We start from the raw sequence: 14058 nt of genomic DNA on the forward strand, positions 1-14058 counted from the left end.
GAGGGCCCGGGAGGCGGCGGAGCCCGCGGAACACGGTGGAGCCCGGGTGGCCCGCGCCTCTCTGGGCCGAGCTCGGCGCGTCTCGGGTCGGCCCGCAGATGGACACCACCGCCCGCAGGTCCTGGGCCACAGCAGCCCCGCGCCGTCCACCTCTCCCCACACTGTGCCCGCGGCGCTCGTCCCTTGCCCGCCCATCGCGGCTGAGGGCGGATACCGGAGTGTGCGGTCTCCAACCGGACACCCCGCCGTCGTAGGCGAGTGGCTGCGGCCGGTGACCTGGGACGGCCGTCGGGGCGCGGATTTATGAATGGGAGGCGCCGCCCCAGCTCCCGCTCCGCCCATTCGCCGCCGCCGCCCCGCCCCGGGCCGCCCATCCCTGGCCGCTCGCGCCGTCGGGGCCGGTCGCCGGTCGCCGCCGTGGCCATGGCCCTTCGCCCGCCGCCCGCCGCTCGCCCTCCGCCCGCCGCCATGAGGCGCGGGGGCCCCGCCGCCATCGCCGCCTGCCTGGCCGGGGCACTGGCCGTGCTGGCGGGGCCGGGGCCGGGGCCAGGCAGCGCCACCGGGACCGGCCGGCGGCCCCCCCGCAGCTACGGGCACCTGGAGGGCGACGTGCGCTGGCGGCGGCTCTTCTCCGCCACCCGCTTCTTCCTGCGCATCGACGGCGGCGGCGGCGTGGAGGGGACGCGCTGGAGGGAGCGGCCGGGCAGTGAGTAGGGACGGGACCGGCACGGGGCCGGGGGAGAGCCGGGATGTGGGGCCGCCCACGGCGGGCGAGAGGCCGATCCTGCCGGGGCCGCGGCACAGACGGGCGCTGCCGGCGCTGGAGCGGGGCGGGGGCTGGACGGAGGCGCCTCAGGTCGGCGACAGGACCCCTCCGTGCCCGGCCCGGAGAGCCTGCAGCTTTTCCCTCTGGGAAATCTCAGCCAAAGTGCCCAGTCCTCCGGGGGTGCGGGAGCGGCGGGTCCCCGCAGTTCTCGCCGGTCGGGGCACGCCGCTCCTCCAGCACAACCGGCACCGGCTGCCCTCGCCCCCGTCACTGCATTGTGGGAGCCGTGAGAGGGGCGCGGACACGGGGGGCACTGCCCGGGGACCCGGTGCTGCTTTCCCAGTGGCTGAGGTGTCCTAGAGGGTCTCTCGGGGGTCCTTTGTCCCATTTCGTCCTGCCAGTTCACGATGTCCCCCTGCCCTGCCTTCCCCATGGACTGGGAGGATGTGATCGTTCCCCCACTAACACTCTGTGGGAGGAAAAGGCTGAGGAAAGGGGATGTAGGAAGCTTTGCGGTAATGCTGGTCCCAGAATGGGGCATCTGTCAGATGTGGGACAGCAGAACATCCCCGTCGGAGGGGAGCATGGAGCAGCCACTGCCTGCAGAGCGGGTTGGAACTCGACACAGGGACAGCTGGGTGGGCAGAGGGACAGAGTCCCCAAGGACCTGGCAGTCACTGTATGACTTCAGCAAGAGCCAAGGCTGCCAGTGCCCGGGTATCACCCGTCCATTGGGGTGCATCAGGGTCCCAGCCCCTGGGACAGGCGTGGGAGCACCAGGCTGGCAGGACAGTAGCAGGACAAGGAGGAGGATACTGGGGAAGGGGGATGCCTGAGCATCCCCCAGGTGCCCTGACAGGGTGTTGGGGTTTGGGGCAGGGGGGCTGCAGCACCCCCAGCCCATGTCCTGGTCCAGCAGGGGCTGTCCTGTCTCCCAGCCAGCACAGGACGTCTCCCAGCAGCCACAGGACATGGAGCCAAGCCCAGCCCAGGGAACCCTCCTGTGCTGTCAGAGGCTGTCGGGAGTCCCGACCAGGCACAGTGCCAGCACAAAGCACCCCAACACGTTCCCTCCATGGTGTGGCCATGGGGCCTGGCAGGCGGAGCAGCTCCGGGCTGTACATGGGGCTCACTCTGCTTATCTGTGTGCGCCTGGGCTGGGCGCGGGCTCTGCTCCACAGCCCTCGCAGAAGCTGCTGGACCAGCCCCACTGGCAGCTCTAGGATGGCAGGGGATCTTCCAGGGACTCCCCCACCTCCAGCCCTGCATCTGCCCCAGCCTCCTCGGGACCCCTCTGGGGCTGAGTGTGAGACCAGGAGCACTGGGAGCTGCTCTGACCAGGTACTGGCCAGGCACCTGCAAACAGAGGGCGGCAGAGCCGGCCGGAGCACTGGGAACAGAAGGGGGTTATTTTTAGAAAAGTGCAAAATTAATTTATAAATAGCAGCAGCTTCAGACAGTGATCAAGTGGGACGGATTCACAGGCATTCACTCAGCCCTTCCCCTCGTCAGTAGCTTCCCTGGGCCGGGCTCTGAGGGTCCCGGTGGCAGCACAGAAGCAGCTGGTTTGAAAATCCCCGAGGAGCCGAACGCTCGGCAGCTCTCACGCTGCCCCAGTGCTGGATGCAGCCCGTCTGCTCCCAGCCTCCCGCAGGCAGGTGATGCCCGGGGAATGCCAGCAACGCCGGGAGATTGATAAAACCCTTGCCCAGGGGCTGCAGCCCCCACGATGTGTGTGCTCCCACCCTCTCCAGCCGGGGCAGCCCCTGCAGTGGTGCCCATAGGTAGATCCTGCTGTGGCTCCGGCCCTTCCTGCTGCCCTGCCCACATTGCTCTCACTGGACATTCTTCTCCCCTTCCCACTTTGCCGTGTGCCTGGCGGGGCGGCAGCGGCACTCCGGGCTGGTCGGCGTGAGGCAGTGCAGGAATCCAGGGGCCCTGATGATGCTCTGGGTGTTTCCCGTGCCAGAGCCGCTGGTCTGACCACATGCCTTTCCCATTAGCGGCCGGGCCGGAGCTCGGCGGTCGGGGCACACACACACGCCAGCCCAGCTGTGGCTTCACAGCCCGGCTGCAGCCGCCCCTCGGGCCCATCCTCACGTCCTGCAGTGCTCCTCCACCCGCCAGCCCGTAGTGCAGGGCACGGGGCCGCTTGTCCTCGCTTGTGCACCTGGGCAATCGGGCATCCACAGACGGCACTGCTGCCCCTGCAGACCTCTGCCCGTGTGCCTTCATCCACCATAACGCGATGTGTGCTGCCGCTGCCACCCCACTTTGGCGCTCCAGGAGCCATGCCAGCCTCGGTGCCCTGTGTGTGCCAGGGCTGGGCGCTGCGGGAGGCGGGTCAGGTCCCCGGGGCACTGTTGGGGATGGATGCACGGGCAGAGCTGCCAATGAAGGGAGGACACACATGAGGTTGTGCTTGGCATCGCTCCCGCACAGCCTGGCTCCTGGGAAGTGGCCGGACCCTGGGGAGGAGAGGAGTAAAGATCAAACCTTCCTTGGATCAGAGGTTCCCCCTCCCACTCCCAGCTTGGGCAGCAGCCCTTGTTCCTCTGGCTGCTCTGGCTCTGGTTGAGGATCAGCAACTCCCTCCGTCTGGAGGGACACTGTGGCCACAGACCCAGCGTTGGGGCAGGGGCCCCTCAGGGAAGTTGCCCATCCCTCCCTGGCTCATGCCATGCTTCCCTGTCCCGCAGGCATCGTAGAGATCCGGTCGGTGCGTGTCGGCGTCGTGGCCATCCGGGCGGTGCACACCGGCTTCTACCTGGCCATGAACAAGCGGGGGAGGCTCTACGGGTCGGTAGGTCGGACGCTGCCTCCTGGGAGGGACTGCACCAGGGTCAGAGGCTCAGGGCAGAGTTGGAACAGGGTCCAGGTTTCCCATGCCCTGACCTGCTCCCCAGCAGGGGACTGCACCCACCAAGCCCCTCTGCCCCCTGGGGACCAGGGAAGAGCCAGGGTCTTGCCCTGCCCCACTTTTGGGGTCCTAGGGCCCCCAATTGAGCATAGCCACCCCTCACCCCCTTCCCTTTCCTGCCAGAAGGAGTTCAGCCCCAACTGCAAGTTCACGGAGCGCATCGAAGAGAACGGCTACAACACCTACGCGTCGCTGCACTGGCGGCACCGCGGCCGCCCCATGTTCCTCTCGCTCAATAGCAAGGGCAGGCCACAGCGAGGGGGCAAGACACGCCGGCAGCACCTCTCCACACACTTCCTCCCCATGCTTGTCAGCTGAACACCGTGGGCAGCTCCAGGATGGTCCTGTAGGAAACAAAAACCAAACAAAAAGATGTTATTTTATTTATGTACATATCTATTTTTTGCTATTTATTGCTTTATTTTTAATGCACGGCAGAGGATGGATGTGGGAGGCAAATGCTCCAGACAGCTGTGTGGGGCTGTGGCTCTCCCACTGTTCCCCTGGCGCAGAACAGGCGTGGTGCAGCCGGGGAGCGCGACTGGAGCAGGGGCCAGGATCTGCTAATGGCATCTCTGCAGGGCTGGGATGTACCAGCAGGTTGTCTGTGTCCGAGCACCAATTAAAGCTGTGTTCATGGTATGGAACAGGAGCAGGTCTTGGAGCTTTGATGGTGAACTTGGCTTGGGATGAGAGGGATTGGCTCCCGCGTGGTTGTGGCTGCAGCCACCAGTGTCATCGCTGCTGCCATTGGCAGGGAGCCCAGTTGGTCCTTTGCCACATCCAGCTTTTCATCGACCCCCACCCACCCTGCAGGAAAACAGCAGTGGCGGTTCAGTGGCACAAAGGAGGAAGCAGGAGGAGCAGAAGTCAGCCCAGATCCTTAGGCAAACACAGCTCTGGGGCTGCCCCTGGCCACAGCCATTGCCAGTCAGTTCTGTAGCCCAGCTCCATGCCCTCATCCCCAGCAGAAACAGGGGTGGGACAGTGGACAGTGGTGAGGACCAGCTCCTCACCTGGAGGGCACCATGGCCAGGAATAGCACCTGCACCTCAGCCTCTGGTCAGGGTACATCCTTGTGCCACCTCACATCTGCTGTGGCCAGGCCCAGCATCCCGGTCACTGTCACGTCAGACAGAGCAATGGCCCCAGCAAAAACCACCAAACTCGTTCCATTTCTGACCCAACCAGCTCCAGACGAGTGTGAGAGGGAACAGCCACTGTATTAACCATGTGGTGACTGTGGTGAGCCCCTGCCAGGTGGGCAGCAGCTGCTATGCACCCACCCAGGACTTCGCTCGATCCACTTGAAACACATCCGAGCACTGCTCACACATGAGAAATCATCCCCAAGCACCTGGGGGAGCTAGGAACCCCCTTTCACAGCTGAAACAGTGAGAGAGGGAAGGTTTTTCCAGGTCTCTTGTTTTGGCAACTTAACAGCAAAGCTTTCCCTTGGTGTCGAGTCAGCCGATGGACACGTGCATGTTCAGCTGGGACCTTCTGGCTGCCACCCACCTCACCAGCCCAGGCTTCTGGCTCAACCCTTGGCAGAGGATGAGCCATTAACCCCGACACACCAGTCCCGAGATAAACCCTTCTGTGAGATGAAAGGCGCTGCCACGCTGCCCGGCCAAGCCAAGGAAGAAAAACAGTCCAGGCAAGTTGTTCCCTGCCACCCCCTGGCCCTGGCACCGCTGGTGACACTTTCTCCAACAAACCAACTTCTTGTGTTCTGAAATGGCTCAAGAAAGGCCAAACCATCCTTCCCCCCAACTATAGGAGGTTCATCTCTTCTCAGAGATGGAAGGGCCAGGTCCTGGGGTGATGCTGCTTTAAAAGAGACACCCAAGCTCTGCCGGAGCCACCCCCAGCCCACTCCAAGGGCCCCAAAAGCCAAGGGAGAGGCAGGGAAACCCCCAAACCGCCAAGCCCTGCACCCACTTCCCTGTCAGATCCCACAGGGGCAGGTTCTCCCTTGTCTGCTCTGGCCTCTGTCACAGAGCAGTCCCAACATGTGGCATCATCACAGACCCCCAAGCCCTTTAGGAGACCTTCTGACCACCCCAGGTCCCTGTGACGGGAAGGGGGTCCCAGTGAGAGTGATGGATGGTGAGAGCTCCTCCTCCTCTCATGCCCCAGGGCCCAGGAAGCAGGGACATGGCAGGGAGTCACTGCCTGCTCCAGTGACATTCTTGTCATTCTCTGAGCTCCAGCTCGGTCACAGAAACTGAGTCACAAACATACCTGGATATTTGTCCCTCTCTCCTTGCTTTAATCAGCTCTATTTTAAGTAGCTTTGCAATACATTTTTTTTTTCTCCAAAATGTTGTTTTCCTGGTAATTACTCGGTCACAATGAGATTTGCTGGTCCTCATTCTGCTGCACACCCAGTCCTGTGTTGGCCCAGCAGAACAGCCTGCCCTGGCTGCGAGGGGGGCAGGACCATAAGGGGAAGAAGGTGTAAAAAATAGAAAACACCAGGCGACGATGCTTCCAGCTATGATCCTTGGGTACCTGTGCAGTGATCCACAGGCTGGCAGTGGCTCCCACTGGAACTCCGAGCACGCAGGAGGGTTCAGAGAGGCCCAGTCTGCCCAGGGAAGGCAGGACAGCTTGGTGGCCTCAGAGCTTACCCTGTAGCTTTCCTCAAATCATGCATAACGGCTCGCAGAGCTAAAATGTCCATTTATTGACAACAGTAATAATTTAAGATTATAAAAACCCCTTTCAGTGTTGAGTATCAGCGGGCGAGGTTATAAAGAGAAATAAATGGGACATGAGATAGGACAGGGAAGGATCCCAGGGTCTACTTGAGAGTTCCTGTTTCAGTGACAGCTATTGGTCCTCCCCAGATGGCGATCCTGGGGGGAGGCAGTATCCTTATGCTTCCATTTTAGACTTCAATCTCCAAAGCAGAAAAGATAGTATCCAAGGGGAGGAGGAGCAAAAGAAATAAAAGAAAGGGATCTCAAATTCAAACCCATACAAACAACCTTTCCATTCGGGATTCAACCACTCGCTCAGCACCTCGGGGTTCCCAGCCGGGGAGCGCAGCAGCCTCGCACTGCAATGGGTAAAGTCCACGCAAAGAGGATGTTTTTATTGACAGACAGAGCTCTTTCCCCCCTTTTTCATCACAGAACTTGAGGCTTCTCATCTCTGAAGGACCTAGAGTCTCCGTGTCTTCAGAAATCAAAAGGAAATTCTGGGGGCACTGCTCCTGCCTCGTCCCCTCCCCTCACTCTGCTCTGGAAGCCCCTTTGGCTGCTCACGGTGGCCAGGGAGGGAAGGGGAACAGTGGAAGGGCCCCGGGGACAGAGGGTGCGTTAAGATTCATGAGTTGTTCGATGAGTTTTCATTACTTGGTGAGCTGGAGGAAGAGGAGGAGGAGGAGGATGACGAGAAGTTCATCCCTGTGAGTCCTGGGGGGTTTGTGGCAGTGTTTTGTCCACTTAAACTTTTCCGGCAGACGGGACACGTGTCATGCTTTGGGGAGCAGACAAAAAACAAAACAAGAAATACGGGAAATGGGATTAGAAACACAATAGGGGAGCAGCACTTGAGGAATGGGCTGGGGTGAAACTCCATCCTCTGACCACAGGCTGCTCGTGCTCAGGCCTCATCATGGAGGTAGGAAAATATTTACAGAGGGGAGCAGGACCAGACAAATTCCCCAGTGCTGCACGCCCCAGGCACCAGCCCACACTCACCTGCTCCAGCCACGGGACGATGCAGCCGTCGTGGAACAGGTGATTGCACGGTAACTGCCGCACGTTCTCCCCGACTGTGTAATCTTCCTTACACACAGGGCACTCCAACCCGGAATCTGCACCGCACAGGGAAAGCCAAGCCCAGCTGAGCAAAGGAGGAGAGAACGACGCGCAAAGCCCCCGACTCAGGACTCATCATCCTTCTCCCCTTCCCCACCACTGCTCCAGCCCTGTCAGGAGGAAAGCCTGGTGCTCTGCAGTCCCCACACTGTCACCCCACCTCCCCCTGCCCTGGGTATGCCTCATCCTCCCCTTCTGCTTTTCCATTTCTATCCACACTGAACTTCTCACAACCTCCCCAGGGCAAATCCATCCAGCCTACACTGCTCTTTTTTTGTGTGAATGTAACAGAGCCCCTTCAGCTCTCTGCCCACTTTGAAATGTTTTATGCCTCAAACGTACAAACAGACAAAATTCAAGTCCCAAGAAAACATTACACAGAGCTTTCAGGGAGCACTCTGTGCAGGACACCATGGAGCAGATACATACCTACGTGCTCCTGTGTGATCTGTATGGTGGGGAGGGCCTGGATCTTTTCTTTGTCTGCTGGCGGCGGTCCAGTGTTTTCAAACTGATTCAGTAACTGGAAAAACAACCGGCCGGGCAGGCAGAAGAGAGAGGTGAGCCCAGCAGCATGAAGAATCCACTCGTTTCCTGAGCCAGGGCACTTGGACCCCACACTGTGGACCCTGTCCCATTCCTGACCCCCCAGCCCCTCATTCCCTGCACCACCACAGGTGCTGCCCCTCCTGCAGCACCACACAGGAGGATGAAGAATGCAGTGAATCCCAGTTTTACCTGTGTGATAATTGCATCCAGGCCATTGGCACCCCAGGCATAGTCCATCGGATTTGAGTGCAGGACTCCCCTGAAGAGCAAGGACAGCAAGTGAGTTCATCCTGGAGCACCAACGAGACACTGTCAGAGAGAGCAGCACATCCTCCAACTCACCAAGGGCCCAGGCCTAGGTTTGGAATTGTGGTCGGTGCAATAATTCCATTGACCAGCTGCTGGATAATTCTGAAAGACAAGAAAACCAGGATTGTGTAAGAATTAAAGTTTGCTGGCTCCCAGCCCAGCACCCCAGCGTGGAGGGAGAGGCTGAATAAGCTGAACACTGTCACATTGTTGGAGGCAATTAAAAATACCCTACAGCAATTGCAATGACAGCTTATGGAGTGATCAGTGACTGATAAAGTTTCAGTATTGGATTCATAAGGGGACAATTCCTGACATGATGGTAAGTGGTTCCCAGGATGCACTTACACAAACACTGTCTGGTGTTCTCTTCTGTTTCCCCTCACAGCAAGTACAGCATTTTTGCAAGACCTGGCAACAACCAGGGAATATTTTCCCACTACAGGACAAACTCCCAGCCACAGTCCATGTCACCATTCAGCTGAAACGGCCCCAAACAGACCCCAAGCAGGAGCTGCCAACAGGCTCAGGTGGGACACAGACGGCACCCACGGCAGTGCTGGAGAGCCTCGGGACGCTGTTCCCATAAACCAGGAGAAAAGGTGAGGAGCAATGGGGCTCCCTCCCCACATCACAGAGCAGTTCTCACCCTTCCAGTGTGGGGACACCCTCGTGCCTGCCCGAGGCTCGGCGCGTGGCCAGGCGGGCGCGGGGCTGCCGGGCGCCGTAGCGGTGCCGGGACTGGTGCTCGCGCTCCCGCCGGTTCTCCGAGTCCCGGTTGTCTTCCGGCTGCACGTTGGGTGCGAAGGGAAATTCGAAGCTGTCGTCAAAGAACCCGAAAGCAAACTGGCCATAGCTCTGGGGCAAGGTGAACAAGTGCTGATCCACATTCTGGGAGAGAGAGAGAGGAAGGGAGGGAATGCAGAGAACAGATTGTGATAAAAGGAGGAACAGCCCTTGGCTCCCACGGCCTCCCAGCAGCTGCCCACAGCAAACCCCAGGCCTGGGGTGACACTGGGACCAGTGCCCTCAATGAGGAACAGACACTGGAACTGCACATGAAGACAGAAATAATCGCAGTTCCCTGGTTTCTCTTTGGTGTGTCACTGCTGCTTCCGAGCTGAGGCTACTGCATAGCAACACACCCAAATCCTGCTTTCCAAATCCTGCTGAGCCCCCTCACGACAGGAATCGGCTACAAGTGATGGTCCTACATAACACACGCAGTAAAAATATGGTATGCAGAGATTTCAGGAGCAGCATGTGGAGGATATTAATTCCTCCTTTCCAAATTCTGTCATGATCTGGGGAACGTTTAAACAACGCACCATTGGAAAAATACTCAACAAAAATCCAACAGCAAAGCTTCAGGAGGTGTTGGAAGAGAAAAAGGATTTGCTTACCTCAAAAGGATGCCTGCTCTGATCAGGGGCTGACGTAGAGGAGCTGGTCTCATTGTCAGCATTCCTATGGGGAATGAAGAGCACTGGTAATCTTCTCATAGCAGCTTCCAAGGCTTTTCTGCCCCCCTCCCATCCCACGGCAGAGGCAGCTCAACAGAACCTGGTCCTCCCTCAGCTGCTGATTTTCTGATTGCCTGCATCAACATTCCCTTCCCGAACCTTTCATTTTCCCACATGCTCACCCATTTCTCCCTACCCTATTAGATCTCATGAGGCTGCAGACAAGTGCTTGAACTATGATGTTCAAGCAAGGATTTCCCCCACAATCCATCTCAAACACACCAGCTAATCCTCCAGAGCACCAGGAAGACTTAAGGCACAAATGCTGATCGCTGTGACCCCAAGACATGTAAGTCTAATCTTGACTCAAAGAAACTTCTCTACTGCAGAGGCACGTAACCTCAGGCTCAGGATATTGAGAAAACTCTAAATGTTGTCAGACTTCTGCTTTCAGAGCTGCAGGAACATTTCCTGCTCAGAACCAGGCTTTGCATTCATGGTACCGAAACCACTGAGGTTCAGCAACTCTGTGACTCTCCCAAGGTCACAGGGAATCACCAAAACAGGCAGGATGGATTTCCAGGCTCCAGGGCTGTCGTGGTCAAACCAAACATCACCTGCTCAGTGCAGAAGCCCCAGGCCATGCAGACTACTGCAATCATCAGGCAGCAACACCCATTGCCCCTGGCCCCTGCACTGCCCACAGCTTGTCCTGGAGCTGGTCACAACTGGGGCCCTACAAACACAACTGAAACATTTTAAGACATTTCTGCTGCTTCTGCCACCAGCGGCAGCGGCAGCAGAGCGGCACAGAAACGCAAACCTCACTGCCCCAGGGCAGAGTCCAAAGTCTCAGCCACAACATTTTGCTATTCATCCCCAACACAGTCACTACTTACACGAGGTGTCCATGCGCTCACCATTCCCAGATCCCTCTCTCTGGGGTTCTCTCTGCCCTAATGACTCAGATCAGGTCAGAGCTACCACAAAGCACCTGGAAAGCCTCTCTACTACTTCTTTATGTTTGTTTGAAATCAAACCATTCCTGCCCTGCCCCTCAGCATTTCCGTGGCAGATTGGCCTGTGGATGCTAACTTTGCCAACAAAGCACTACATTCCAAAAGTGAGGAAAGGTGAGCCAAAGCTGGGGCAGAATCAATAGAAATGGTGCATTTTATATCAAACATTGCCTTTGAACTAGGAAGAGAGCAAAGCAACCTGGGCTCACTGGAGCACCAGCCCCTGGGGCAGCACATTACCTTGGCTCCTCGGGAAGCTCTTCGATAAAACCAGACTCACACCGTGGGCAGATGTAGTCCTGCAGGAGAACACACACTGGGTGAGAGAAGGATGTGGTACCTCAGAGCTGCAGGGTGTGAAAAGGTGGGAGGGTCTTGCAGTCTGCCATCCCCAGCACATGCCATGGTCCCAGAGCAACCCCAAACTCCAACTTTTGCCTTCCTGAGCCAGTGAGGCCAGAGCTCAGCCTGAGCCTGTGGGAGCTCAGCTTAAGAATTATGAGGGTTATGCTGATTAATCTCCAGGACAGACACAGCATTAGCCACCAGCTGATGCAGTTCCAGTGAAGCGAAAGTGAAACCCCCAACGGTCCCTGTGCAGCAGCCCTCAGACTCTGACGCAGCTGCATGTTTTGAGGAGCAGGAAACAGTCTGGGAATGGCAGCAGGGATTTGGCAAGGTCGTGGTGCACAGGGAGGATGACTGGTCCCTGTCACTAACACAGCCTCGGTTTCACAGCACACAGGGACACTCCAGGTCATTCTGCAGCCAGGACCTCACACTCCCACACCCAGAGCTCACTAGAGAGACCTGTTGCCACCCCAGTCCCCTGGGCACTGAGCATGCCAGGACAGACAGGCTCAGTGTGCAGTGCCTGTGACAGCCACTTCCTCACAATTCCTGGGGTTAGTGAGGAATTCATCCTCTACAACCATCCTGTTCTGAGCAGAGCAGAACACTGGAGACCCTGAAGGGGAACTGTTCCACTTTCCAGTGCTCAAGAAGCAGCACTGAGCCAACCCCACCCCCTGCCCCAAGCAGGCACACACCACCCCAAATCTCTATGCTGGCAGAGCTGGGCTCAGCACAGAAGGCATTTAAGAGCTTCTAAAAATAATGCCACTTCCTTTTGCTGCTGTGTTGGAATTGGCACAGCCTTTAGCCAGACTGAGGGATTCCCCCAAGGAGTTGAGGCTGTTGATAAAGCCCTTGGGGTCCCTTCTCTGTCCCCTGCAGCCGACCCTGATAAAGCCCCAGGGAAGGAGCACAGCTCAGAGCCACTGCATGTGCCCCATCTGCCCAGGGAGATACAGGAGCTCTGAGGCTCAGGAACAGACTGGGAGAGGTGGCTGCTCCTTCTTCCCCACCTGCCACTCTGGAACAACCATCTCTGCACCACCAACACGAGGTCTGAGCTCAGGAACTCCTGTGTGAGCACAGGGAACCACAGCCCATGAAACCTCCTGCCCATTAAACCCCTTAAGTTGCTTCCCACCAGCACAAACTGGTGGGGACACACGTGGCGTGGACATGAATGACTGGCCTGAGCACTGTGCTCCAGGGAGCTGCTGTGTGTTGTGTGTGTGTCTGTGTGCTCACAGCCAGCTCCCAGCACAGGGATCAGCACATTCCTCTGCAGCTGGAACAGCACAAATGTCAAAGTTTGTTGTTTCTGTTTGAGTCCCTCCTTTGGCAGCTCTGGTTACTGCGCCTGCAGATGGTGAGTGAAACCCGAGTGGACCTGGATCCCCAAAACAAGTTCATGAACTCACAGACCTGAGCCCCCAAACACAGGACCTGCTCCCTGCCTGGCCCAGAGTGCCCAGCTGGTACAGCCAGGGGTACCCAGGCAAGTGCACACAACCAGATGTGAGCACAGCCCAGCACGGGCTGTTTGAACAGAAACAAATGAGATTTTTCTGGGTTATCTCCTGGCTCCTGCCCACAGCCCGTGTGTGCTCAGCAGGAGCACAGTCAGGGGCTTGTCCTCACTCTTACACACAAGCAGGGAGCCCCCAGCATGGCCCACCCTGGCCCAAACAGGAGGGCAAAAGGACAAATCATGCACCACAAACCAACCACCCCCGCCAGGGACAGCTCTGCTTGTCCTCAGAATCTTTTCAAGTTGAGTGCCAGCAACCAGCAATGACTTTTGGGACAAGGTGCTGTGAAAAGTGTCAGGATGAAGAGACCAGCAAAACTCTCCAAATCACATTTAACACCTCAGGAAGCCGAGCAGGGAAGCAAGTCATCCACCAGATCCTCCCCAACAGCCCACACTCCTTTTCCACCCACACCAGGACGAGCTCCACACACGCCGGATTTTGGTGTGTGATGAAAGCACCTGCCCAGGTGCCTACACAGCACTTCTATCTCCCTATTACCGTGCACCTCCCTGCGCCCCAGCCGCCACCACCGCGGGGCTCTTCTCGTGTTCATCAAACCCATCGGAAAGAGAATGGAGAAACCCCTCAGAGCCCGCGGCGCCGCACGTGGCCCCGGCCGGGATCAGCCTGCTCGGCCCGGCCCGGGGGTGTCAAAGCGGGGCCCCGGGGCCGCTGCCGGACGGACTCCCGCCCCAGCCCGGCTCTGCGGCGGGGCCCAGCCGGGGCCGTTCCCGCGGGGCGGCCGGACCGCTCGAACCGCCGCGGGCCCTCCCGGCCGGGCCGAACGGGGCCGAAGGGCCCTCCCGCCGCGCCGCCCCCGCCCAGCCGCTGCCCCTCGGCCAGGCTGGCCCGTTCCCTCCGCAGATGCTCTGCCCTCGTCGCCTCAGCCCCATTCCCTCGGTACGGACAGCTCGCCCAGCCCCTCCCAACGCCCCCGAGCCCCGGTGCCCCGGGGGGAGCCCCACGGAACACCCCCCCGCCTCCCCGCCGCTCAGGCCCCCTGGGCCCCTCAGGCCTCGCCCCCACGTGCCCGCCCCCTCGGGGCCGCCGCTCGGCCCTGCCCGCGCTCCCGGCCCTCCCCGCCGCCCCTCCTCGGTCCCCCGCTCACAGGCAGGCGCGGGGCGATCTCGGCCGAGCAGCAGTGGCAGAAGAACCGGCCCGGCTGCGGCGACGCCTCCGCCATCTTCCCTACCCGCCGGCCCCGCCCCCCGCGCGCGCCGCGGCGCCGACGGCGGCCGAGGGGGGACAGGGGACATCGCGCGGCGCAAACACGGAGGGGCGCGAGGGCTGACGGGGCGGGGCTAATCGGGGGC

At 59.3% G+C, this 14058-nt stretch overlaps 2 protein-coding genes across 2 annotated transcripts; one reads left to right on the forward strand and one right to left on the reverse strand.

Moving 5' to 3' along the window:
* Positions 1-303: 303 nt before the first annotated feature.
* Positions 304-4077, forward strand: FGF22 (fibroblast growth factor 22; the record flags this gene model as incomplete). The annotated part of the gene is made up of 3 exons (XM_083880185.1): positions 304-706; positions 3466-3569; positions 3810-4077. 3 exons carry the CDS (start codon positions 304-306, stop codon positions 4002-4004), a joined length of 702 nt encoding a protein of 233 aa, XP_083736311.1. The 3' UTR covers positions 4005-4077.
* Positions 4078-4635: 558 nt separating this feature from the next.
* RNF126 (ring finger protein 126) lies at positions 4636-14058 on the reverse strand. The gene is made up of 9 exons (XM_083879930.1): positions 13854-14058; positions 11100-11158; positions 9781-9844; positions 9027-9268; positions 8411-8479; positions 8258-8327; positions 7949-8042; positions 7400-7515; positions 4636-7175 (listed from the first exon to the last, which is right to left on the reverse strand). The coding sequence occupies exons 1-9, from the start codon at positions 13926-13928 to the stop codon at positions 7023-7025; spliced, it is 942 nt and encodes a 313-aa protein (XP_083736056.1). The 5' UTR covers positions 13929-14058; the 3' UTR covers positions 4636-7022.

The sequence above is a fragment of the Zosterops lateralis genome (assembly GCF_965231275.1).
Source record: "Zosterops lateralis genome assembly, chromosome: 29".
Lineage (NCBI taxonomy): Eukaryota > Metazoa > Chordata > Aves > Passeriformes > Zosteropidae > Zosterops > Zosterops lateralis.